Raw genomic sequence first — 27480 nt, forward strand, 5'->3', positions numbered from 1 at the left:
CAGAAAATATGAATGCACGTATAAACGAATACAGATATATCAATATAAGTAAATAGAGAATCTATTCACCCCTGCCCAGATTGTGCAATCCTTGCTCATGACTCTATTTGCTGTAAAAAAATCAATGCTCACCATATTTACAAACGCCTTACTCCAATCAGACCAAATGACTCGTGAGTGATTAGAATTTACCCAGTAGGAGACAGGTACCTGTGTGTGTCTTCATTCCACCATGAGGAACAGAAACAACCCTTACTACTTTGGCCTCTGTGATTTATTATGGCTATTAAACATACAGAGACAGGAGTCCGGAAAACAAGTGTGTTTATTTTTTAATCACTGCAGTGCAGTGCATGCACTCTAATCATCTATAATCACCTAGTTAGTGCTTCAGCCTGATTAGTGGCTGACTGAATATGACTGCAATGTGTGTGCATATGTGTAGTTGTGCTACGTTATATGTTAAGTGTCACGTTGAACGCACAAAACCGTTTCTACTCATTATATCCATGCCAACTGTAGATTAACAAATAGGCCATAGGTATTTCAGAAGCTGGTGGAGATGGATTATAGCAATTTCACATGGGGCCTGACCCCACACAGGACACAATCACACGCCTCCATCCTCTTTTTGGAATGAGAGAGGAGGGGAGAGCTTTTCCTGTTGACCCCACCTGACCTGAACCATTCAGGTCTTTGTCGGTCAGGTGCCTGTGTGTACTTTATACTTTATATGACTGTTTACAGAGAAGCTGAAGTGAAGTTCACAGCCATATGGCCAGCTGATGTTGTGGTGACGCCAACCCTCCCCAGTCCTTGCCCTCTGATTCTGTAAGAACAACCTTATGTCGGGGCTGTGCTGCTGCAGTTAGATCTTGTGCTCACAACGTACAGTGACCCCGAAAAGTATTTAGAAACTTAAGACACTCTTAACTCTATGAAGTTCATTGCATTCGAAAACTTAATAGCGAAGTGCCTTTAATTTGGTAAAAAGATGGATAGCACAAGTGCAAAACATGTCACTTAGTGAAACGTGTCCATAGTTAATGTAATGAACAACCTTGGAATAGTTGGATAGATGTGGTTTAGAAAAGTTGCAGTTAGTTGAGAAGTGGTCTAGGTTATATAATATTTTATTTATTTATTTTTATTTGTCCCCACCACAGTCCTTAAGGCTTTTAAGCTGTCAGAGACCGAACCTGAGCATTAGTTAGTTAGTTAATGCTAGTGGCTTCTAATTTAAGAAAAGTCTACAGTGGAATTACCATGTGAGATGGAGAGAGACAGAGGAAGAAGAGGAAAGGATGAGATGACTGAAGCAAAGAGGGCATTGTATTGCTTTCTGTTTTTCCTTCCATTCTCTACCCATCACACATGGACAGAAAAGGGATAAAAAAAGACCTCTCATTCTCTCTTATATGGATTTACTGTGTATTCATCCTTCATTTCACTAGATTTATTGCCCAAGTGTTTCCAATGTGCAGGAAGTCCTCTTGTATAATGGTGTTTTGTTTTTATTTTTTTACCCCATCAGATAAAAATCCCACATGGACTCTTGGCCCTCCAGTCTGCTGTTTTCTTTCAGGTTTAGTGTCATATTAATAGCTTTGGATCTCCCCTGAAGTATTAGCCTGATTGTCAGGAAGGCGCTGGACGGCAGACAAGGGCATATTTGAGGTTTTCGGCTTGGAGCTTGAATTGTGTGTGTATCAGCGTGTGTGACCGTGAACGTGTGTTGATGTTTAAACAGCACTGTGGTTCTACCTGCATAAATATGCACCATAGTGCTGCTAAGCTCCCCTCTTTATGTCTGTGAGATTGCATGTAAGCATTGACTCTTGTGGTTGTAAATACAATATGAAAAGTGTTTCTTGTGTGTGCTCATGGAGACTATATTAGAGACCAGAATGCTGCAGATTCTGACTATCGAGAGAATGAAAGGATTATCTGATGATATTCAGTTGGACAGGGACAGGGAGGAGAGAAACATGTAAACAATTCAAATAAATGTCCATAGTTTTACCACCTTTTGGAGAGGGTTATACTGTTTGAAAGATACTCAGTATGTGAACCTCACACTTCTTTGTTTTTCTCTCTCATTTGTCCTTCTTTCTCTAGGGGAAGGTGGCTCAGACGGCATGTATGTCAGCCTGTAAACACCTCTCCACCTCCCTGCTGCAGCTGCTGTTGGAGGCTGATGTCAGGCAAGTGTCTATGGGAGCCCTGCAGCAGTTCAACGTGGACGTCAAAGAGTGTGAGAGTAAGTTTAAGTGAAAGCTCAGTGACATATTCATAATCATCCTTAAACCTGATTGCATGATTGTACTTCATCCTGGTGTGGCCCAATTTAAAATTTCACGAATCCTACTGGAGACTTTTAATCAAGCCACAATGCTGTGTTTGCTGTAACTAACTTCTTATTTGACACCCATGTGACTTTCTGGAAAACTAAGCTGAAAGTTAGAGGAAAAGGTGAGAAGAGAAGGATATGCATTTTTGGCTAGCATCTCCTCACGGCTTTGCGTGTGACCACAGATGAAACTGCCTTTGAGCACCTAACCCTGTATGGTTAATGGAATTCCCTTGAATCCTCAGCCAGAGCATGGTTTCGTACATAGGTCACAGAGAGGGAGAGAAAATAACTCCAGTCATATTGCGGTCACATCAGTTACACTGTATGACACCTTTTTCTTGTGGTTTGCTTTGGTTTACCAGGCAGCCTGTGATTACCAGTGATTGCTTTCATTTTTAGAGACCCCCTGTTTATTTGTAAACCTCAAATCCCCCCCCCCCCCCCCCCCCCCCCCATACTCATACACTCATTCCGTTTGAGACTTGGTGAATGAGGTGTTTACATTTTTTGGAAGTTTCCAGGATGGGTCTTAGGACATAATAACTTCTTAAAGATGTAACCACTTGAATGCACAGATGATGTGTCTGTGGTTCAATCTATCAACAGTTTGGAAGTGTCTGCGCTGTGGGATAGAGAGGGAGGGAGATATGAAGGTACGATGAGGATCAGTTTAGAGAGTTTCAGAAGGGTTGGAAAATATATGTCTTTGCATAAAGCTTGATCATAAGCAGGCCCCAATTTTTTTTTAATGTGTAATGTTGAATATGGGTAAACTGTGGATTGCAGGTGAGTACTCTGGCTGCTGCGTTTTGAATGTATTGAAGTCTGGAAATAACTTTAGAAAGAAGAAGGTCATAACATAGTCGTGATGTGTAGTGTTGAAGGTGTGGACAAACATCTTGATGGTTTCACTGTCATAAAAAATTGTACAACAGCTCGTCACTGGGGCAGTACCCTAAAAGGGACAACTTTGTACCCCTAAAACATGCACATTAAAACCTTAGAGTAATAATATTTTTCCTTAAGGTACTTTAAACCTTATAGGGGTAGGTACAAAAATGTCCCTTTCAGTGTAATACACTAATGACAAGCTGTACCCCTAATTGGAGGGGCTGTTATATAATATGTTGAACCCCATATTATGGAGTGGGTATAAAGCAGTTTTAGCATTCGAAGTTGAGGAAGGGGTCTAACAAGATTATATAAAGAGTTTACTTAAGTCTTAGCAGGGTTTAATTAAACTATAGTTGGGTTTAAAAATAACAATAGTGTATTCATTATTAGTTCACAATACCTAATGCTTCTAAGAAATTTAACTTTATTGTAAAGTGTTACTGCGTTTCATAATCTGTTATTTTATGATGGGGTATTTTGGGGTAAAATTGGCCATTTGGGTACTTTCAGGTACAACTGGACATTCAGTCATATTATTATAATAATTATATATAATAATAATAATCAGTCATATTATATACTAGAATGCTTCCTAATCACTTTTTGCAATTAAATGTTATCAGTCATTATACCACTGCATTATGATCTCGAGCCCACAAGAGGCTCTGTTAAACTGACATTGGCCTCTCTCATGTCTGCTGCGCCTCTTTGACCTGTACAACACCAGGAGCGAGCGATTGGACATTCAAAGGGAGAGGGCGTCAAGAGTTGCTTCCTGTTCAGTTCAGCTGGTTTTGGGGAGCATAAAGGTCTTGACAGCATTTCCTTGCTTATCCCTTGAGAGGTTTCTTAGTGTAGTCAGTAACAGGGCTTTATACTGGAATGTGGCAGTTAGGTGAAAGCCTAGAGGTCCCTGTTCTTGAATCTTGATGAGATGTGCTCTGACACGCGTCACGTAAACCATGCCGCCTTTGCCGCAGGTCTCTCTCCTGTAAAAAGGCGAATGGGGAAGTTCGCAAAATCGACATAGTCTCGGGCTGAGACGCAGCAACAAAAGCGCGAGGGTAAGCAGTCGCTGGCTCAGCGTTTGCGGGGGTCAGAAATAAAGATGGCAGGCGTGTAATTTGCGTGAGAGGCAAGAAAGGCACGCAGCATCACGAGGTGAAAGGGATTTCTTCTGGCCCCGGCTTGTTTTGTCTCCGCATGTCAAATGTTCCGTTTTTCAGAATGGTGAAGCCGCTTGTTTACGGGTTCCCGTCCAAAGGCACAGAAAGGTCCAATGGCCCTCAGAAACCTCTACAACTCTTGCACTCCCCACACACCCCCAGCCCATTGGCTTTTCACAAGTGTTGTCGGCCCCTTCGCTAAGTACCACGCCACTGGTCTGGGAGAGCGGCCTCATGGGAATCGCCGTCAGGCCTCAGGTTACGGGGTAAAGGCTGCCCCCTCTCCCCACACAGCCCCTCTATCTGGCTTGTCAGATCAACGTTGGGGAGAATTAATGAGAGTTTGATGATGATTTTTTCCACCGAATGGGCCGCACAAAGCCGGTGGCAGACCGAGAGACATGACTCTGCTCTGAACCACCCAACAAACCCTCCACCCCCTCTGCCAGCACCCCCAAAACCTTCAAAGCCCCCTTCCATTTCACCTCCCCCGCCCCCACTGAACCTCCCCCTGTCCTCCCCTTGTCCCGGCTGTCATCCGTCTGCCAATCTCCCGCTCCATGGCGAATTCCCTGCTCTCTTTATCCGTCTCTCTTTCCCACAGGGTTTGCCAGGGCCGGCCCGGTGCCTGGCTTCCAGGGGGACACTCTGCTGCTCGCCTTCATCGACTTGAGACAAGTAAGTCTTTGTTTTTTTCCACTCCTTTTTCTTTTCTTTCATTCTTCTTTCCCCTTTCTTCTGTTTTCCCCTGTTTACCCCTCAACATCCCCCCCCCCCCTTCTTTCTCTTATTTTCCCCTCTACTGTCAAACCCAACCCCCTAAACCTCCACGCTAGCCTTAGTTTTGTTTGAAGGTTTCCGCCAATGTGTGAGTCTGTGTGTGTTTGTATTCATATCTTTGGTCTCAAGGCCCGGTCTGATATTCACCTTCGGGTGGTTTGTATTTACCATTGTTTGGTTTAAGGTAAGATTTTTTTAGATGGTTCTTTAGGAGTCATCTTATCCTATTTGCACCTCTGCACACTTGAACATTGCGGAACTGGAGCCGCTGATAGAAAACGTTGGCCTGTGCCATTGCTCTGGTTTGAAAAACCAAAACTGAAACACACTGAGAAGAACATCAAGGTGATTTTTCAATCAGAAAGACAACACTCCAAGGTTATTATTCTTTTATCCCTATTGTTTTTGTTTAGAGGACATTTTGATAGTACTTTGGATGCACAGAATCGATTTTGTTACTGCAGTTCATTTGAACGTTCAATATTATGTTGTCAGAGCCGTAGCCTAGCAGTTAACACGCATACTTTAAGTTCAGACATGTAACCTATGTTGAGACTATTTGTAAGCACCTCACAATTCAAAGGTTTTAAGGTTTTTAAGGAAAACATTCCAAGATTTTTCTCCATATAGTGGACTTCAACGGGGACCAACGGGTTGAAGGTCCAAATTGCAGTTTCAATGCAGCTTTAAAAGGCTCTACACGATACCAGTTGAGGAATAAGGGTCTTATCTAGCAAAACGATCTGCGATTTTCAATTTTTTATTATTATTCTTTTTTTTTATACTTTTTAACCACAAATGCTCGTCTTGTACTAGCTCTGCGATGCATGTCCACGACTTCACTCATTACGTAGTCATGTTGGAAAGGTCATGCGTGAAGTAGGCGGAAGTACAGACCCACGTTGTGGACGTGCATCGCTGAGCTAGTGCAAGATGAGAATTTGTGGTTAAAAAGTATATACAGTTTTATTTTATTTTTAGAAAATGACTGATCATTTCGCTAGACAAGACCTTTATTCCTCGGCTGGGATCGTGTAGAGCCCGTTGAAGCTCCATTGAAATTGATTTTCTTATACATTATATAACATATATTAAGTGACTCTTTAAATTCAGCATGAAAAAGCTACAAACAAAAGCTTGGAATATTCTTTGTTGAAGGTTGTTCTTTTGCAACATTGTGGCTTTCATGTACAGTCCTGTGTGGCAGGTCTTGCATACTGCAAACAACAGCTAAGCGATTGAGTTAGTGTTTGTACATCTAACTGAAGCTAAATCTATTCTTACATTTTGGGAATTGATTCACAATTTTTAAAGAAAGAATCACAATGCATCGATGAATTAGTTTTCTCCCCCAGCTCTAGTAAGTGATGCTCATGTGGTAGATGCAAGTTCAATTTCAATCCATTTGTATTATATCTATTCAATCTTTTTGTATTATATATTTTCTAAAATAAAAATAAAATAAAGTTGGCAAAAACCTCAACCTCAAAAGACAAAATGTATATATTGTATCAGGTCATGCATCAGTTGTATTAAACATAAATAGTTGGGGTTTTTTTTGGGACACGTCAAATGAAAGTAAAACAAAACGTCTGGTAAGAAGTATGTAGCGTATGCGTGTTTGTCAATTCCGAGATCTAGAGGGAAACAATAATAGTGGGGTTATAAGGGTCCATATTTGGGACCCCTTCCCTTGTTGCCGAAGTGGCCAACCTGGGCGGGTGTCAGGGACTGAGAGGGGATGACAGATGGGCTGGATGCTCAGGGAGTACTGGATGAATGAGCTGACAGACAGTGACAGATAGCTCTTTCTTCCACTAAAACAATTCCGTTTTGTCCCGCCTGCCATCATGATGCAGTGCCACTTGTTTTCCATTTAGTTTAGTTTTTTTTTTTTTTAAACCTGACTTCACCATGAAGGCGCTTGTGTGGTTTTGCTTTGTTTTGTTTTTTTTTAAGAGAGGAGAAAAGAGGATGCTGAAGAAAAGAATGAACAAAATAGCCATTTTGGTTTTTTTTAATGTCATGTTTTGCTTTTGAGCTGTCATGATGCATGACTCTCTACAAAGATATCTTTCATTATTAATACTGTTATTGTTATTATAATTTCAATACCATCCGAAGTCGGTAGAGGTGCATACTTCTCTCAAGAGGTGGCTTTTTAAAGGGGTTGTTCTGGTGATCAGAGACGTCAGAACTGTTCTGTCCCTCTGCGTGCCTGGCCCTGAATACGCCCGATAAATCAACCTGAAGGGCCCGTTTGTGTCCCGGTCTCCCGGGTCCTGGGATGGGGCTGCAGGTCAATCCTTCTGGAGATAGACAACGAAAAGGTCCGGAAGCTCTGGGAGGGGTTTTGGTGAGAGGCTGGAACCTGGATTCACTCTCCTATCTGAAAAGACAAGAATACAAAAAGAAAAGGACATCCAAATTATGCTTCAAAGTGCTTTAGACAGAGAGGAATAAGAGGATGGATGGAGGATGACGTTACGAACGACTTAAATCTCAGACGTTCGCATTCATTATTGCATTAATCTTTACTCTTCAGCCACAGTCATATAGCAGGGAGATATGGTTGACACTGCTGTTTGGAGTGTGAAATACGGTTGTGTTTGGTTATGAAGCAGAGTTACAATTCTTCAACCAAAATGCCTACCTGGAATTTTATGGTGTCATGGCTGAATTTTCAGAGTGGGTTCATCTGTTATATGCAAAATGAATGTACATATCAGACTGATCTCATGAAATGGCGTATGTATGACACGCCAATTCGTATTTCCATTTTTGGCGTGCTATCAACACGCATAATCGCTTTTCAGCGTGTTTATCAACGCCTTTGACTTAACGTTATATTACTGTATTATGTACATATAAATATATGACCTACCCCAACCCCGTCCCTAAACCTACCCGTCACTGGGGTTAATACCATTTATGAGTCTTCTCCTACCATCCTAGGAAAAGAAATATCGCTCCACAGATGTAGAATATAGATTTTGCTTCGTTTCGCTCGGACATTTAACGGCGTACACATACACGCGGAATCACTCGGACGTTTAATGGCGTAGACATACACGCAAAAGATTTCGGCGTGGACATACACGCGGATAGCTCAAAATGCGTATAGATAACACGCCACTTGAATTGAAAGTGGCGTGTATGTTTACGCAAAGTCATGATGTCATGTTGTACATATAGCAAAAACATTTGAAGGATGACATCGAAGGATAGGATGGATATGATGTATGTACGTAAGATATGACATAAGAACTGGACTTCAGACACAATCAATTGTCAATCTCAAACACTGCGTTTAAGTGGCCTTCCTGTAATTTGACATTTCAAAATGTGAAGAATATAGAGGTGAAAGAAAATACCCTACTAAAGATAGATAAAACCTTCCTGTGTTTGACTTGCCTTCCAGTCTTTTTAGCAGGTTTTCCAAGATTTTCCAAGAAAAAGGCAACAGATAAAATCAGAAGGAGACATTATTATAAATGGTATACTCCATGCTGCAGTTCTATATTTAGGAGTCTTATATTAGCAGATTAGGGAAGGTTTGTGGTGATGGGAACCCTTGGCTGGCCTTGGTGTGGGAGGCCTGCTGGCCTCTGTGGCGAAGCTGGCCCCCCAGCAGTGCACGTTCTCGGGGCTGCCGCATGCCTCAACCCTTGCGCTGGATCTTCTGCCTTCCCAAATTCCTCTGAGTTTTAAGGGGTGGGGGTGGAAAGAGCCTGCAGCCAGGCTTTGGTTAATGTGGAGGCCCTGATGGCGGAACTGTTTTTAGTGTATGAAGGGGTGGTCTAAGTAGAGTTTGGCTAGTTTGACTAATTTGATTGTTAACTGCATATGGTTTTTGTCTGTCTTTATCTGTCTGTCTGATTTATTTATTTTTGTTTTTACAAATCTTTCAAACAAGACTTTGTCGTGCTAACATTCAAATATTGCCTTTAAAAATGCTTTTCAAGTAAAAATTGTTTTGAATTTCAGTTCATTTTGATTCTATTTTACATTCAAAGTTGTGATTTTTGCATTCATATTTATTATAAATTCACTTACTGAATCTGAATTTTTAAAAGCCATTCTCATTTCAGTTATGATTGGTGCACAAACCTGCAGGGCTCAAAGTAATGTGGTGCTCTGGTACAGGTGCATAAAAGCCTCCATGTATGGAGCTAAAAGAGTCTCAATAAAGATAAATGTACACACTACATTCACATATGCACACACAGGATTCATACATGCACACACATGATTCATAAAGCACAGAAGATTCACAAAGGCATACAAAATTCATAAATGCACACAAAATTCATAAATACACACACAATTCAGAAATTTCATAAATGACAAGGAGGCTGCCTTTCGCAATGCAAAAGTCAATGGAGACAGTTGGATTGTTTTCCCCCCCTGGTGGGGGCGTGGCCTAAATACGCTCTGTCTCTTTTACAGTCTATGGTCTCTATGCACATAGCGCTGTATGAGCGCGTTCATGTGATTGGCGTATAAGTAAACAATCCCCCACGAGGGTGCGTTCTTGTGATTGGCTAAAACAAGGGAGATATCTGATTGGTTGTTGCAGATCATTTCCTGTTTAAAAAAAAGGCATTTGTGTGTCGAGCCAAGTCAGGGGAGTCTCAAAATTCACACAAATGCCGTGAAGCTCACAGACCGCAAGCAGTTTGTAAATCAACATATAGTTGTGTGCGCATCAGAAATACATTTGTGAAACTTGTCCTGTGCATTTCTGAATCTTGTGTGCATTTGTACATTTTGTTTGCATTTCTGAATTGTGTGTGCATTTCTGAATTTTGTGTGCATTTCTGAACTTTGTATGCGTTCGTGAATCTTCTGTGCTTTTTAAATTTTGTGTGTGCGTTTGTGAATTTTGTGCGCATTTGTGTATCCTGTGTGTGTATTTATGAATCATGTGTGTGCATGTATGAATGTAGTGTGTGCATTTATCTTTGAGACTCTTTTAGCTCCATATCCATGTGTGTCATAGAGGGTGATGGTTGAAGGTATGAGAGACATTATTTACATCCCCTGCTGTGTTGTCTCTCCTACCCACACTTTATGATTCATTCTGGGGCACTGCATAGAAGTGCAGAGGGGGCGGGGATACTTTTTCCTGGTCCCGTGAATTTAGGAACCATGAGGCTGCTAAGCATTCCTGTGGCCTGTCCACAGGCATTATCCTAGTATTCCTGGAACGTTGTTAAAAGGATTCAATGTAAAATGCATTTCCCCTCTCTAACCCCTTCCATTCCTTTCTCTTAGTCCTTGGTGGTGAAAGCCTAACACCAGTGACACCACTAGAGGCTTATGCTTGCATCCTTCTGAACCCTATGGGCACCTTCTTGGTGTCCATACGATTCTAGCTAGCCAACTATAGCTGTGTCGGATTTCTTTTACCTCTATTTCTTTGTCTCTGACATCACTTTTTCTCTTGTGATTGTGATAACTCTGTTCTGCTGTCAAAGTTGGTTATGTTGGTTTAAGTGTGGTTTGCTGCTTGCACAGAAACAAATGATTGAAATGTAATCCGTATAATGTTCTGGCACCATCTGATGATTTAATACTCTCAGGGTTATTTTGGAGTCTGTTTATATTCCTTTATATTTTTATGTGTGTGTTTGGTAATCGCTAAACAAACTCAGAGTCCGCTAGTGACCCATAGTGAAAGAATGTTGTTCCGGCAACAGGGTGCAAGGCGGGGACATGTTGGCGAGCCAGAAATTTGAACACCACCACCCCCTCCACCCTGAAAGGAGTTCACTGCGGTTTAAGAAAATTTGCTGCTTGCTCCCAAATCTCAGTCAGCAACCTTCTCTAGAGAGTCAGGGAATCTGGAGAATGTTCCTTCAGTTATAAAGACTTCTTGTAACAAAATGAGATATTTTGTTCCTCTCAAACTTCAATGTGTAGGCGATTTGATGGTATACATTGTTTTCTTTAAAGGTACACTGTTTTTTTTTTTTTTTTTACATTTTTTTTATTTATATAACAAATCCATCTTCCAAACCACGTTTTTGGTTTATCCTGAATCACTACGGTATGCCTATATTCGGACTATTTTTAGACAGAGCAGGACGCCGACCGCTGCAGAGTAACCCAGTATACAAGTACATAAACAGAAAGAAGTAGCTCCGGCTACAACGTTCTTCTGCAAGGTGCATGCAGTTTTGTTTATTAACCTCTAGAGTGCCAAACGTTACATAGTGTACCATATATATATTTATACAATATAATATTTACTGTAAAAAGTGTCTTATATAGCTGAAAATGTATCTCTAATACAAAATGTTAATGTATCTCCAATTATAGAATCACTTGAGAAGTTTTGGGTCGGTAAAAACACTAATATTGTGAAATATTATTATAATTTTTAAGTAACTAATATATTTTAATGTAATGTAATTTATTCCTGTGATGACATGGTTGAGTTTTTAGATGCCATTACTCCAGTCTTCAGTGTCGCATGATCCTTTACAAATCACTCTAATGTGCTGATTTGGTGCTCAAGAAACATTTCTTATTGTTATAAATGTTGAAAACAGTTGTTTAATATTTTTGTGGAAACTGATCAATTTTTTTTAAAGGATTCTTTGATGATTAGAAAGTTCAATAGAACTGTATTTTCTTGGAACAATGTGAACGTATTTACTGTCACTTTTGATCAATTAAATGCAAACTTGCAGAATAATATTAATTAATTGAGTAATTAACAAAATAAATCATTCTGACCCAAAGCTTTTGAACAGTAGTGGATGTACCCTATTGTAGTTTATTATTAGTTTTTTTTATTAACTCTTGTCATTTTTTTCTGATTTGTGACACTATAATTAATCTTCATATTGTTTGTGGTATAGGAGGAAGTTCACCGGTTCAGAGAAATGACTAACGGGAGTGTCCCATGCAAGGAACACTTGCAGTATTAATGTATCATTTGTTTCAGACAGTTGCTGAACATGTGCAAACATGCAGGCTTTGGGGGGAAATGGATCTATACATGACATCACTTTCTATTAACAGTTTCTATTTGTGTAAAACTGAAAGGCTAAGCACTTTGAAAAGTCAAAACGAAAGCAAACTACCATTAAACATTGATTAATGACGAGACACAATGTGGTCATTATTGAAAAAGTGGAAATTCTGACTAAGAGATGAGTGAGAATATGGTGCATATAAAAGTTACTTTGGAAATTGAAACCGAACTCTATCTAGATGTGGGATTTCCAGCCGTTTCCAAAATTGCTGTTTGGTATTTCCCTGTCAAGCATATGCCTTTGGGAGAGTGAATCACTGCAGTAAAATGTCCATCTGCTCTCTGTGGGATTGCCGCTGTTATGCCACCTTCTTCTCTTATACATCTATCACTACAGTCAACACTGTTCTGGTTGCATACGTTTTTGTATTTAGAGAGATAGTTCACCCAAAAATGAAAAATAGCAATATTGGACCCATTATATAGACAACAAAATTTAAAAATATATATAAATATATCTTATTTTGTGTTCCAGAGAAGAAAGTCATACAGGTTTAGAACAACATAAGGGTGAGTAAATGACAACAGAACCTTTTTCTTTTTTTGGGTGAACTTTTCTTTTAGATGTTCCTTATATTTTGAGCTCTGAAAGACACATTAAGCCATGGTGCTCATGTGGATGATGCAAATCCAAATTCCCTACCCTGTCTCCACAAACAATTAAGAAAAAAAAAAAATCATTTGTTCCTTAAGGACATTCTATTTTAGAATTCCAGTCAGTTTCTTGTCATCCACTGGCAGTTCAATGATCATCTGATCTGTAAGGTTATTTTCCACCTTTGGAGGATAGGTGAGTTTAAGACCACCTTTGTCCCACATTCTCTTTTAGCGATGTCAGTAGGATGAACCGGAGTGTGTGTTTGTGTTTTTAATGGAGCCTCTCTGTCAACCACAGTCTCCCTGAACCTTAACCTGCCTGGTTCAGTAGCTGAGGTCAGGCAGTGAAGGTGCGCAGGAAAGAAGAGAGATTGAGGATGAAACCATATGGGCCGTGCTCTTCTCCTAACCCTGTTCAACTACAGCCTCCCACAGATCCGCTTTTTTGTGGTTCCTTTAGGGAGAGATAGAAAGTTTAAAAGAACCAAGACTGCTACAGAATCTCGATTGTACAAGCAAACCAGCTCTCCCAGATTTTCCTGCCTTTGCTTATGGAAAATATGTGAAAATGAATGAGAAGGAGTGGAAATGTAGGAAGGAGAAAGAAAAGGAAACGACACAGGCAGTGCTCTCCAGACCATTTCTCCATAGTCTCCCTAAACAAGCCAGTGACAGGTGTCACAGTTTAATCGTCCCCCATTTGCTTCCTCTCAATGCCCAGTGAGTGTGTCACGCTTAAATCCATCCCCCCTGCTCTTTCTCAATGGTGTGCTGGTGTGTGTCAGTGAAAGGCCTGTTTGAGGCGCTGTCATAGGTCTCCAGGGGTCAGACGGATGAGCTGCCCTGCTTGTATGGAGTCAGTGAGGGAGCAGATATTCTCCGAGCAGGGGGTTGACATCTCTCTTTGCGGCAGGGTCGCATATCAGTGCCATCCTCATAGGGCTGAATGGATCTTCTCTCTCACTACAGCATGAACACAAACTGTCAACTGATCCTTGCTTCTCCAGCTTACCCTTTTCTTTCTTTCTCTCTCGAATCCTTAAAAAGGATAGTTCATCCTAAAATGAAAGTTATATCATCATTCCCTTACCTACATCATTCCAAACCTGTATGATTTTTCTTCTTCTGTGGAACACAAAAGAAGATATGTTTTGGCATATTATGGAAGTCAACAGGATCCAGATTGTTTGAAGGTCCAAATAGGACATCAAGGTACTGTGAAATGAATCCATACAACTGGTGTATCTGAAGTTACATGATCACTTTGTATGATGAACAAATCAGAATTTAAGCCTTTATTTACTTTCAAATCAAAACCAAAAATTAATCCACACATGCATATGCAGGCTACATCAAATATGGCAACACAAATGTCAATATGTTTGGCCTCGTGATGTGCAAGAACCATTGAGATTTGACATCAGTTGAAGTTTTTGTTGCCATATTTGATTGTGTTGTGTGCATTGATCAATGCCTTTATTCAATCTAAGAGTAAATAAAGACTTTTTAGTCCCTTTAAGACTAGGCATTTCACTCAGCGACCATCTTTGAAACTCCTCTCGGGTATGCAAGTGCAGCTCCTATCTCTTTGAATGAGGAAACATCAAATTCTCCAAAACTGTTCACCAAGCTTACGATTAAATTTCATATTTGAAATCACCAATGAAATCTGAAATCTCATCAATTTTGTTTCTAACCGCTCGAATCATGACAGAAAACAAAATTTTTCAGGCTGGATCAAGCTCATGCGCAGTGGAAGTGCGCGTCTGACTGTTTCTATAGGAACACTGCAGCTGCAGTGACGTGATGACTTTACCAATCGGCGATTGGCTCTTATTTAGAAGGCAGGACTTATTCCGCCATATTGAACGTTGCACTTTTCCCCATTCAAAACAATACAAGAGTCTTGTGTTATTCCATAGTCTTAGATAGATCTATATTAGAATGCCAAATGATCGTGTTGCTTCAAAAGAATATACCAGTTGAGTCGTGTGGATTAGTTTCATAGTACGTTTGTCTTTTTAGGAACATAAATGTTTTGGACCCCATTGACTTTCATAATACGGACATAAACAGGTGAAGTATCTTCTACTGTGTTCCATGTTTGGAACAACATGAGAGTGAGTAAATTACAGGATTTCCATTTTTGTGTGAACTATCCCTTTAAGTTAAACTTTTTCTAAAAATGCTTGGAAACCGCTCCAGTTCAAAATAGGGCTTCCCGTTGTCCAGCTGCTGGACTGGAGCTCCTCCACTTTTCAAATGTGTAGAATAGAATGTTTTTGTCTGTGTGTGTGTGTGTGTGCTGATATAGGGGTCATTTATGGGACCCACATATTTGTGGTTTTCCCTCAGTTCTGACCCTTGGTTCTGGTAACTTACACTCTAGGAGCACTTTTTTTGTCAGTTTGGATGGATTTAACGTTCTTGTGCCTTATGTTCCTTTGTTTAAAAGCTTATTTATATATTCTGCTTGTCACGCTGTATTTAATTTTAAATTACATTTTCTTGTTCTGTGGATTTTAGTACAGCTTGACATTCTGGTGTGGCCTTTGATTACCAAAACCTATGTTCTTGGGAGAGAGGAAAAGATGCAACACAAAGAAAGAAGAATACTCATAATTAGTGTCACAGTGCTGGTCTGGAGGTAAATTGGAGAACAAACACAATATCAGGGTTATAGGATAAAGAGACAGGTATAGGATATAGGACAGGTAGATGTTTGTTTTTATTGATGATTTAAAAAAAATATATATATTATTGATTGTTATTGTGACACTGGGCTCTATCTTGCACTCGGCGCAAATGACTTTGTACACTGACGCATGTATCATTCCTATTTTGCACCCGCGCAAAGCGGACTTTTCCCTCCACAGACGCACGTCGGTTAACTAAGAAATACACTTGCGCTCCCCGGGGCGGTTCAGCGCAAAGAGGAGGCGTGTTCCGGCGCAAACTTTCCCTCATGCTATTTTGCTGTTCTATAAAACAATTGCGCCACTGACCAGAAAAAACCTAGTCTAAAGTCAGTGGCGCGTTGCGCGTTGTTCATTATGCTATTTTAAGCGCGCATGCTTGGCCATAATGTAGCGGGTGCACAACGCGCATACACTTTGATTATCTCATCAACACAGATGCAGCAGTTTTTATTTTTGCAAATCATACATTATAACAAGGAAAAATATTAACACATGAGGGAAATCATTGTGGTGTCCATGAAAATTTAGTTTTTTTTCCTCCCACGCCTGTTTAACCGACGCTGATTTGTATGGGGATGGGAGAAACCCACCCACGATAGATAGATAGATGGATAGATAGATAGATAGATAGATAGATAGATAGATAGATAGATAGATAGATAGATAGATAGATAGATAGATAGATAGATAGATAGATAGATAGATAGATAAGTCTGATTTGAACGTTGAATTTCTTGTTATTTCTGCATGCATTCTACTTCAGACAGTCAATAAACAGTGCCGTCTGAGGGTGTTTGCATGAGGGTTTATGCCATAGTTTACAGGTGCACGCAAAACACGCAATACAACGTCACTTCTCTGTCTTTCACGGTCCTGACAAGAACGTCGGTCTCCTCGGCTGTGAACCGCTCCTGACGCGCGCCTGGTGAATCCGCCGTTATAATAGCAATCCGCCATGCAACATGCGCACCTGCTCTTAAAGGGAATGTGAGATGACGCTCTGATTGGTTTATTCCACGTTACGCCCAAACCACACCTATGAATAATGAAGCTACTTCAGACCAACCTCTTTTAGATTTGCGCCAGGCGCAAGAGGCATTTATCCCGCCGGGAAAATAGCAACAGCGCCGGGATCCGCCCACAAAGTCACTTGCGCTTTGCGCTTTGACACTTGCGTTTCAGATCGTGCGCTGGGTGCAAGATAGGGCCCACTGTGTTAAGGAGCAACAGCTTAAGGATTGGTGGTTCCCTGCAGCTTCCCTGCTTCAGAAGTTGTGTGTTTTTTTCGATGGATGTATGGACGTTTGAAATGCCATCTATAAAATGTTCTATTCAGTTTCTATATTTCCCTGAATTAATTACCTGTGTTGAATTTCTTTGAATTCTTAAAGGGACAATGTGTAGGAATTTCTCCCATCTAGCGGTGAATTTGTATTTTGCATTCAAACCAATTGTGCTCTCTCCAGCGCCTAGCTTTTTCAAATGCGTGTTGTATCTACGGTAGCCGTTATGTACCAAAAAGCTATGACAGGATGTCTTCTAATAGCACTTCGTCGAGTGTTCCTTCGGGTGAACAGGTTTGTTATTTCAAATAAACTGCAACTTGACACAACGAACAAACGAATGTTACAGTATGAATTACTGACTGTGAAACTTGCCGGGGCAGTGACAAGCACCTCTCACTGCTCTGCTCCTCCGTTTCTGCTGCTTTCAGTTACGTGACGTAACTGTGGCCATACTAGGACGTGACGCTGACGTAGCGTACATACTAGTAGCATGACACTGGCTCTGAACGAAAACGCGCTGTGGAAACGCGTTGGCCTAGTACTTTTTGTCCCTCTCTGCTATTATAATTTTTCAAGATGACGGAACTACATGGAAGCCTCCGTGGACCTACCCGTCCCATGTATATAAAGATAATAAATTCTTCGTTTACGAGGATAAATCAGATAATTGGCGGAGGTATTTGTACACCATTGAGGACATATTTATGAATAAAAATATTGGTTTTAGATAATAAAATACCTAAAAAGTACACATTGTCCCTTTAACTTCTGAATTTTACTCAACCCTGATCAACATAGTATTAAAATAGAGGCATTAAAATAGGTTGCTTGTCTTGTTTGGTTTTCTTAGAATATAATGGTGATTGATTTTTAAAAACTATATATTTTGTGTATAGATTATGCTTTAGTTTTTTGTAATTTCTTTTTAATTTTTTTTTTTTTCAGATGCTTTTATCCATCGCGACTTGCGCATGATTAACATCTCAAGAAACAAAGATTTTTAATGTCATCCCATGATGGAACACTTATACATATTTGATCTACTGAACGAAAGCCGTGCTTTTCTGGAAAATAGAATCATAATATTTTAACACTACTTTCATATACATAATACTACTCAGCAACATTGTCGTGCGTAGTCATTTTAATGTTTTTATGCACGTTTGCTGCAAACTTCACCCATTGTATTTTGTAGAGCACACAGCTGACAACTCTAAGTGATGAGGAAAGAGAATGGGGGAGCGAGTGGGAAGATACATGAATGTGACGTTTTGGACAGTGAACTCATTCTGGCCCTGGCGCACGCTGGCTGACCTTCCTCTAGTTAACAGCCAGAACTAGACCAGGTGTAATCACTTTCTCCAGCCTTCCGCCTGTCTTTCCGTCCGAGGGAGAGTGAGCGAGTAGGGGGTGGGCCAGTCGAGTGGCCTCCGGGCGACCCTGCTTGCATTCCCTCGGAGCCAGCGGACGATAAGCCTGACGTGCTATCTGTCTCGCTCTTTTTCCCTCTCCGTCTCTCACAGGCTCAGTTAGGATTGGCAGGTCGAGGAGGGTTTGTATGGTAAAGCAGCAAGTCTCTGTGTTATGCATGTTATACACGCTGGAATCGGGACAGAGAGAGGGGGAGCTGACCCTCTGGTAACCTTGGCTTTGGTCCAGTCAGGGAGTCAGGCAGGATCCAAAGTCTGAGCCGCTTACCCTGTACCATTTTAGATCAGCCCCGCGCCAGGGGCTATGCCCTCACGGGAGAGCCTGGGTAACGGGGGTACAGAAAAGAGACTGGTATTTTTTTCCCTTTTACTCGTTTTTTTTCTCTCTTCCCACCCCCCCGTTTCTTTTTTCTCTATTTTTCTTAGCTTATTTTTTCATTCTCCTCCTCCTTCTACTTAAAGGCTTGACAGAAAGGTTGATTTACCGGTCTTGCCTCTTTAGCAACCTCCATCTCAACCCTCATCACCTTTTTACCGGAAAGCACAATGTGTTGTAGGCCATTTACAAATGCCAATTTGTTTGCCATTTAGTAAGGTAAATAGGATTTGGTAAATTCCGCTGGGATAACAAGCATCAACCTGACCCTTAGTTTAATTTTGTTTTGTTTCTCTCTCTCTCTCTCTCTCTCTTTCACTTTCTTTGGCAGCTGTTTATCTGTTTGTCTTTATGCTGTGGTGATCATGAGTAAGCAGTATTCAGTCTGTAGCCTCTCTTTGACCTTGATCATGAGGGCTATCAGAGTTCACGTCCATAGAGACAGCATCACGGCATCACCAAAAAACCTTTTATCAGATTATATCCTTATTCATGCCCTATGAAAGGGGTAGGAGTTCTGTAATGCTGGTTTATTGTCTGTCAGCACAACACGCGCACACAGATCCACATTCCATCTTCATTTGCATACAGCAGCTGTAAGAGTAGTTTTGATATTTTGTCCATTTCCTGTAAGCCGTAAAAAGGCTCTTTTCTTATAAATATGAACGATGAGACACCCTCGGCATAAATATGATTTCTGGAAACTGCTTTTAACAAAAGACACTGTGTGTGTCATGTTGTTAATAAAGTTGTTTTGAATTTAATTTTCATATTTGAATATTCCACTTAATTTCATCTTCTTTTTACCACATTTAGGAATAGAGCGGAACATTAATTTTCCGGAAGTAAAAACCCCATATTTTCTCCATAGAGAAAAAATATATTTTTTATTGTGTTGAACAGGACAATTCCTGATGAAGAACTGAACTGTTTGGGGGATTTTTGAAAGTCTCTTATTCTCACGAAGGCTGCATTTATTTGTTAAGTACAGTAAAAACAGCAATACCTAAAATACCTGTTTAATATATTTAAAAATATATAATTTATTCCTGTGGTGGCAAAGCTGAATTTTCAGCAGTCATTACTTTTGTGTTAACATCTTTTGTGTTACATTATCCTTCAGAAATCATTATAATGTGTTAATTCAGTCCTCAAGAAACATTTCTTATTATTATCAATGTTGCAAACAGTTGTGCTGCTTAACTTTTTTGGAAACCGTAATACATTTTTTCAGGATTATTTGATGAATAGAAAGTTCAGAAGAACAGCTATTAAAATGTAAATCTTTTGTAAAAAAAAAAATGTAAAAAAAAATGTAAACAGTAAGTCTTTATTGATCAATTTAATGCATATTTGCTGAATAAAAGTGTTAATTGTTTTAAGTATTGACCCCAAAATCTTGAACATAAATGTATATATAAACTTTTATTTTTATATATATATTATATACACATATACATATACATATGTTATGAGTTTATGTAGGCCTACATATATAAACTTTTGTGCTTCATTGTGGCCTGTTACATATGTGATGTGTGAAGGCACAAATCTATAATTGTGTACTATTTCATCATTTTCCTCTGAATAACTGTTGTCTATAAGAGTAATTGGATAACATGCTTAGATCAGGCATAGAACATAATTCTGACCACATGTATTTAAACATTTTAAAACCTTCTCTGGTAAATATTCCAATATCATACTTTTTTCTGTTCTGTGCTCCTTTTAGCTCTCTTTGCACATTGCAGACTCTTTTAGATGCTTGCTACTGGCTCAGCTCTGACCATTCTGTCACACTTCTTCCCAAGCAATAACTAACCATGTCAGAATAGACCGGAAGGTAAAAGGGAGGTCATGTCTTCCCCAGGCCAGTGCCAAGTTCTTCAGTCTAACAGTTATTCATTACCACCAGCGACTCCTTTAAAATGGGTTGTGTGGAGAAATGACAGTGAAAATGAGCTCATCCTCCAAATGCAAAATGTTATTGTTCGCACATAGATACTGCTAATTTATTTGTTACCACTCATTCTTAGTTGATCTCTTCTGGATTAGACTGAAAGGGCTTGTGACTGTTTTGTTGTCATATTGACCTGGCAATAAATCTCTTTTCTGAATGGACAGGAAGTTGAAAGTGAGGCCACCTCTTCCCCTAAGCTAACGTAAACGGTCAAACGCCCATTAATTACAGTCGTAACTATTAAAATAGGTGTCAAAACAAGTCAACCAGAAGGTCACAGAAAGTATACAGAAGGACGTGCCAAATCATCTGTTCTGTGACCCAAAGACTTATTATTTTATGTAATAACATTTTTCATCTTTTTACGTTCATTTTTATACTTTTGGTTAACTTTTTATAATACCTCAGTCACAGTTTGTCATCTGATTTTTCTGTCATCTGAGATTTCAATGAACCAGGTTTTAATAAGGTTTTCTTACCCAGCCTTTTGAAATCGTTAAATGTTTCAGAAATGGGACAGTTTTGCATTCTGTTGGATTTAGCCACTTTCCTCAGGTCTCTATGACCGCTTCACCACACCATAACCCCCGAGATAACTCTTCCTGGTCTGAAGAGGACAGGAAGGTAAGTTTGAGGCCAAGTCCTCCCCAGACTATGGCTCCTTAGACGTTGTGGCCTCAGGAAAAGGGCTGTTTTTGCTTGTCCCTGATGTGGCTTGCAAACGGAGCGAACAGGGCTGATAACAGAACAATGACCCGAGTGGGGTTCAGCTTAGAGGCAGTGTGTCGGCCACCGCAACCATCTCCATCTTGACCACCCTCTGACCCCAACCTCCCTCAAGCTTTTCGGACATGCTTAGAGTTCCCTCGGTAAATTTTCACTTTGCAGTTAGAGATTAGCAGTTCCCTGTAGTGACTTGTACTATACACACCCAGCAAGAGAATCTCTGTATCAATTAAGTATTGTCATTGAGTTGAAAAGGTGGAAAATGAATCTCATGAACTCTGTGTCCTGCGGCCTGTTACAGCAATGTTTGTACCCTTTTTAATCAAGTTACGGCTGTCAGAATACTTCGGGCTGGAGCTTCTGCTCTGCTGAGATCCTCTGAAGCCCTCTTGAGACTTCTGGCCAGTCTTAATCATTTAGGTCTCTGCTTCTACTAATGTAATTAAATGAGCCACTCAGTTGTGGCACAGACCCACCAGCAGAAGGGAGCACAGCATCCTAGCAGAGCAGACCAATGGTAAGTGGTCATTGTTCATTTTTACACTCACTCTGATTTTACTCTCTTCAGAGTTCAGTGCAGGGTGAATTCTATTTGAATGAGCATCACTATGTCCGACTCACTCTGGAGTACTCTGATGGGTACAGGTCATTACTGCCTCTTTTTGGTACACTCTGTTTAAAGACTTATGTCCCTGCCATTTTATTTTGTTAACATGATCATATAGCAGCAAAATTTCATAATGATAGTTCATCCAGAAATGAAAAATTCTGTCATCATTTATTCTCCGTCAAAACTATTTTTGATTGATTTATTCCTTCAGAATTGTGTTAGGATTGTTACTTGCATGTCTCTGTAACACTTAAGATTTCATACTGTCTATTGTTCACTGTACATACACATATATTGTTTGTTGATTTTGTATATTGTGTATTTTTATATTTGTATTATCTTAGTCTTGTCGCTGTCATTTTGTCTGTGCTGTGGAAGCTTCTGTCACCAAGACAAATTCCTCATGTGTACTGAAAGGTACATACTTGGCAATTAAGCTCATTCTGATTCTTATTCATTTGTTATCATTAGTTAATGCATTAGATATAAAATTACAATGACTAATACCTAGTTATTTTTAATCCAAACTGGATCTTCCAGTCAAACAACAAACTTCTCTCTGGTGACATGCTTGACTAATCCGATCATTTAGTCAGCTCATACCCCACCCCTTTCTTACAGTCAACTGAAAGTTCAATTCACATACAACAGTCCCCACCCTGTTCTTTCTTCTTTTCGATAACTTGGGTGAACGTCACAAAAGGAAGAAAAGATCTGTTGCTACTTCTGTTACATTGCAACTTTAATATTGGCCTAGGTTAATAAATGCTATAAAAGTGTTTTCTGTCATTGTTAGCTATATACCTGTATTAACTAAAGATGAGTTATTGTAAAGTGCTGAACATGTTTTTCCTTCCTTTATTTTGATTCCCTCGTTTTGACTCGTTTGAGACCTGCACAACAATCTGAGGCAGCAAAGGGAGAGCAGGAGAAGAAGAGGGAGTCTCTTCTTCTCTTGCTCTCCCTCTGCTGCCTCCTCTTCCTTTCCCTCTCCATCATATTTCTCTTCCCCCTCCACATCATCTTTTTTCCATTATGGACCCATTTATTTTCTTTTTGTCTTTCTTGTCTCTTATTCCTCTTCTCCACCTTCTCTCGTTTTGATTGACAGTTGCTGTCATTCCCAGCACTGGTGCCTCTAGGACTTTGTCATTTTAAAGTTTTTTTTTTTTCACAGACAGAGAAAGCATACGTTCAACGTTGTTAATCTATTCTGATTGACATGACGTTTCCCTGAAGTTAAGAGCATGTTTGTTTGCATACACTGAGATTTGTGTTTGAGTGTCTCATGCTTACTGTTTGCTGGACACTTTAGTGTAGATGGAGTCTAAGCCAGGATAACCTCTATGGATAACCTCTGACCTTGAGTGCTACTGCTATGTGGACTGAAATATGGCTTGAGAAACAGGGAGCCACTTTTCCTTTTTTCAGTACTCCGATACTGCTTATCATTTTCCTCCCACTGGACTTTGACTGATGTTGAATGATGTTTTAGTTGCTCCTCCTTCCCTTTTTTTCTTTCCGCTCTTCTCTCTACATTCACATGATCCAGAGCCATGGATAGCTGAGCTAAGTGTTTTTGATTCAGACCTCTCTGTCGGTTACATGTGCAGGTTAATGTCAAGATAAGACCTGACTTTTCTCATTAACGTTAACAGATTTCTCACAGAAACTTCTAGAAATAATCATAAGTGGTGATGGTAATATGAGGATCAGAATGCATGTTAACTTGGCACCTTAAGGGTTGAGTTCAAAACCACCCGCTTGATTGATTAGGGGTGGACAGGATGATTAGGGATCATAATCGTTAGTCATTCCATGAAGTTAGCAGCCCACCATCTGATTTTCCACCAGTATTTTTATTAACCATAGACCCAAACAATCTGCTCTGATCCAAACTTTTTGAATGTTTAATTTATCACTTTTTACTTTACCCAAAATTGAAAATTGTCATTATGTACTCACTCTCATGTCATTCCAAACCCATAAGACTTTTGTTCATCTTCATCTTACTGACTACATCATAGAAAACACTGAGCGCTTAAAGGTGTTCTGGATCTCTCATGTTCATATTTGCTCCCAGAGGAGTTTTACTGCTGCTGTATCTGTATCGGATTTGCTCGTCGTTCACATTTATGACGGTCACTTGAGCCTTATTTGCTGCGGTTCAAATCACAACTCGCATACCAGCCCATTGTGATTCATCCCATGTTTAGAAGACATTTTTATTAACATGCAGCTCGAAGCTGTACTCTACCAGATAACTGCATAGGCATTTTTGAATATAGGTCAGGCAATCTGTATATTTAACTATAGATACTTTGGCCTCTTTTTCTCTCTTCCTCCCTACTAGTTTGTTTTAGCAAAGTGGGGTTGTTGTTATTTCTTTCTTTACTAGGCTGATCTCTCTTTTCTATGCTGGTTATCATCAATGTTATCATTATTCAGGCTTAAGCTCAACTGACTTTGGCCTGCATGAGCCTCTGGGGCTGACGGCCAGTTCCAGAATGCACTAAACAACACTGAGAGCCAGAGGGCAGCCAGAGGTGAGAGGAGAACTAACGAGAAAAGGAGTGCGAGGAGAAGGCATGGATGAACTAATAGTGGCAGTGATGGCACAAAGAGGAAAAAAAAAAACAATTCAGCATTAGTGACTAGAGAACACAAAACTAACCGACTTGGAGGTTAAGAACGTTATCCTTTCATCTTAGTTTTACATAGCAGCTCATTCGCATCGACTTCATGAAGTCATAATGAATAATTATATTCTATAGGCTGGTAATTCACAAGCCGTTTGTAGATGGCTACTAGGTTACTAGGGCATAGGTAACTAGATCATTACATAACAAAACTCCCCACCAGAGCATTTTTTGATTTATTGCACGGGTAAAGTGGCAAATCAAACCTTGTTTTTCCAGAACACTGCCAGAAAGTGCAACAAGTCTAAGGGGAGAAAAGAAAAACACGGCAGTCAATTCCCAACACCCCCAGGCTATTAACGAGAATAGTTATTCCTGCTGCGTTCCAAACAAACAAGTACGACGGTCGGAATAACTGTTATAAGCCCTTATCCAAACGGCCCAGAGAGGAGAGAGATAGTGTGAACGAGGGGTGACGCTGAGGCTGTGAGGGGAAACGAGAGCAACACATCAATGTGCAACGTCATGTTTTCTTTTTTCGCTCCCTTTCTCTCCATCATTCTTTCTTTTAGAAGAATGAGAGGAAGTGATAATCCAGCGCCCGCACGCCCCCATGCCCCAGCTCCTCTCTAGCGTGGCCCTCTGTTTGTTCAGACAGGGGCCGATAACACTGTCGGGGGTCACGCAGAGGTCAAAGAGAGAGACCGAGTGGAAGTTCATTGGGAGGTGAAGGCAGAGCGGAGAGGCAGAGCGGAAAGGTGAAACCCAGGTCATGGACGAGTTTGACACACTAGCTAGCGCTATGTGGAATGCAAGTGCATTCAGATTACAAATGACAGCGGCAAAACCTGGCCTCTATTTCCCTCTCTCTTCTCCTCAGCCTTCCTCCCTTGGTGGGTCTGTATAGACCATGCTAGCGGGAAGAAGAGAAGAGAAAGGAAAAAACAAGATAAGATATGAATGCAAATCCAAAAATCACTTATCTCACACAGGTGCTTATCTGCCATCGCACAGGGTGTGTGTGTGTGTGGGCATTGTTTCATGAGAAGTTTTGTTTGAAAATACAGGCGGTTGAATTTGTTGTTTATTAAAATTTTGATTCCAGTTGGACTAAAACAATACTTGCTCATGTAAATGGTTTAGTCTGACTGCCGGTCTTTTCTTTTCTTCTTTTTTTGTTGTTGAAAAGTCGAAATAAAGCTGCGGTCACATTTACTGTTGTTCACCGAATTTTTGCCGGCGAAATTCAGTCATTTGTAATCCACACAATCGTGAATTCTCCATGCAGATTGCGCTATGGGTTCAAGTTGGTCACGCAGATTGACCCAACTGAAAGTTGTTTGGTTTGAAAGAGAATTCCGTATGAATTGTGCTTTATATACCGCTACACTTCTGACAATAGACAATGGTCCTTTTTTGCCGTTGAGATTTTGCTCGACACCTTAGCGGAACTTGATATTGCATTTATAGCGTGGCTTCATCCAGCATGTATACACTTTATTCAAAACTTCATTTGGCCTCAGCTTTGTGCACACATCTGACATTTATTTAATAAATATTCATTGTATACTTACTTGGAAAGACAGATTAAGACTGTTGCTCGACTTCATAAAAACCTGCTGTGGCTCAATAACAGTGCATTTAACATACTTAAAGATATTTCTTGCTGTCCTGGATGCTTTTTCCTTATGCACACATAGGCATATAGGGTTTCATGTGTCCTTTATGTGTGTTTACGGTTGAATACAGAGGTTGTTGTGTATTCATTTGCTTTTTTTCTTTCTGTTGGCAAGTTTTGATGACATGTTTGTGTGCATTCCCAGCACTGAATCTGCGTCTAAATGTGTGTGTGTGTGTTTGTGCGAGTGGGTTTGTTTGGGAGGGAGGAATGTGCTCTGTTGTTTATTGAGCCAGTGCTGAGGGGTGCATTTTTGGCCAGGCTCCAGCAAGGTCAGTAGCTGGCCCGGTCAATCGCGGGTCATTACCGGCCCATTATCAGGTCAGGTCCGGGTCAGAAAGAGCCCTGCATTCAGGGTGAAAGAGTGTAAATGGCTGTTCTCTCTTTAACCTCTCTCCATTCTCCTCTAATCCCCTGCTTTGTCATGTTGCTTTCCCCTGTGTCTCCTCTATAATCTCATTTAAGAAGCCCTGCTCACTTATGTAACATTGGGAGAAGTGAACTGGCCTGATCTAACAAGGGCCAGTGATGGTGTTTAATGAACTTTAATGATCTCTCTTTGTCTCGTCTTTCCCGCACCACCACCATCCTGGTTTTAGTTACTGGATCTCTTCACTCAGTGGGACTGGTCCACGTATCTGGCTGACTACGGCCGACCCACCTGCAAGTACCTGCGAGTCAATCCTCACACGGCTCTGGCCCTCCTAGAGAAGTGAGTCTCACACTGATCTCTTTCTCCTCTCATCTCTCGCTCATCAAACCACATGCACTTACTTTAAGACATCTGATCAGATGCAAACAGGTTTTTTTCTCTTCCTCTCATTATCTTATGTGTTACTCATGAGTAGGATTTCTCGATCGTAAGTATTCTGCATTTTGTTGATGTGCCCTTACATTGGTGATTTTCATGAAATTTCCAGGTTACATTTTACCTCCCAAAATAAGAATAGGAAACAATATTTTACATAAAGAAAATAAATTGGTTTTTGTGTTTTGTGGGGACATTGCATAGGCACAATGATTTGTACTGTATAAACTGTACAGTATATTCTATCCCCAAACCCTAAACCTACCCATGACTTACCCAAGATTTTCAAAAAACATCACTTAGTATAAGCGGTTTTCCTCATGGGGACCAAAAAATGTGCCCATAAGGACTTCAGATATTGCCATCTTTGTGAGGGCATTTTCCCCATAACGTAGGGAATACCTGAACCACACACATAACAATAATGATAATA

At 40.3% G+C, this 27480-nt stretch overlaps 1 protein-coding gene across 2 annotated transcripts in view; it reads left to right on the top strand.

Moving 5' to 3' along the window:
- exoc6b (exocyst complex component 6B) overlaps positions 1 to 27480 on the top strand; it is a 99054-nt gene that overhangs the window by 68049 nt on the left and 3525 nt on the right. For both annotated transcript variants that reach the window (XM_056268699.1, XM_056268700.1), the window contains 3 exons: positions 2119 to 2260; positions 5018 to 5091; positions 26839 to 26951. In XM_056268699.1, the coding sequence (XP_056124674.1) occupies positions 2119 to 2260; positions 5018 to 5091; positions 26839 to 26951 (329 nt within the window). The remainder of the gene's footprint in view (positions 1 to 2118; positions 2261 to 5017; positions 5092 to 26838; positions 26952 to 27480) is intronic.

Source organism: Rhinichthys klamathensis, unplaced genomic scaffold (genome assembly GCF_029890125.1).
Source record: "Rhinichthys klamathensis goyatoka isolate OS25496 unplaced genomic scaffold, OSU_Roscu_1.1 h1tg000275l_1, whole genome shotgun sequence".
Lineage (NCBI taxonomy): Eukaryota > Metazoa > Chordata > Actinopteri > Cypriniformes > Leuciscidae > Rhinichthys > Rhinichthys klamathensis.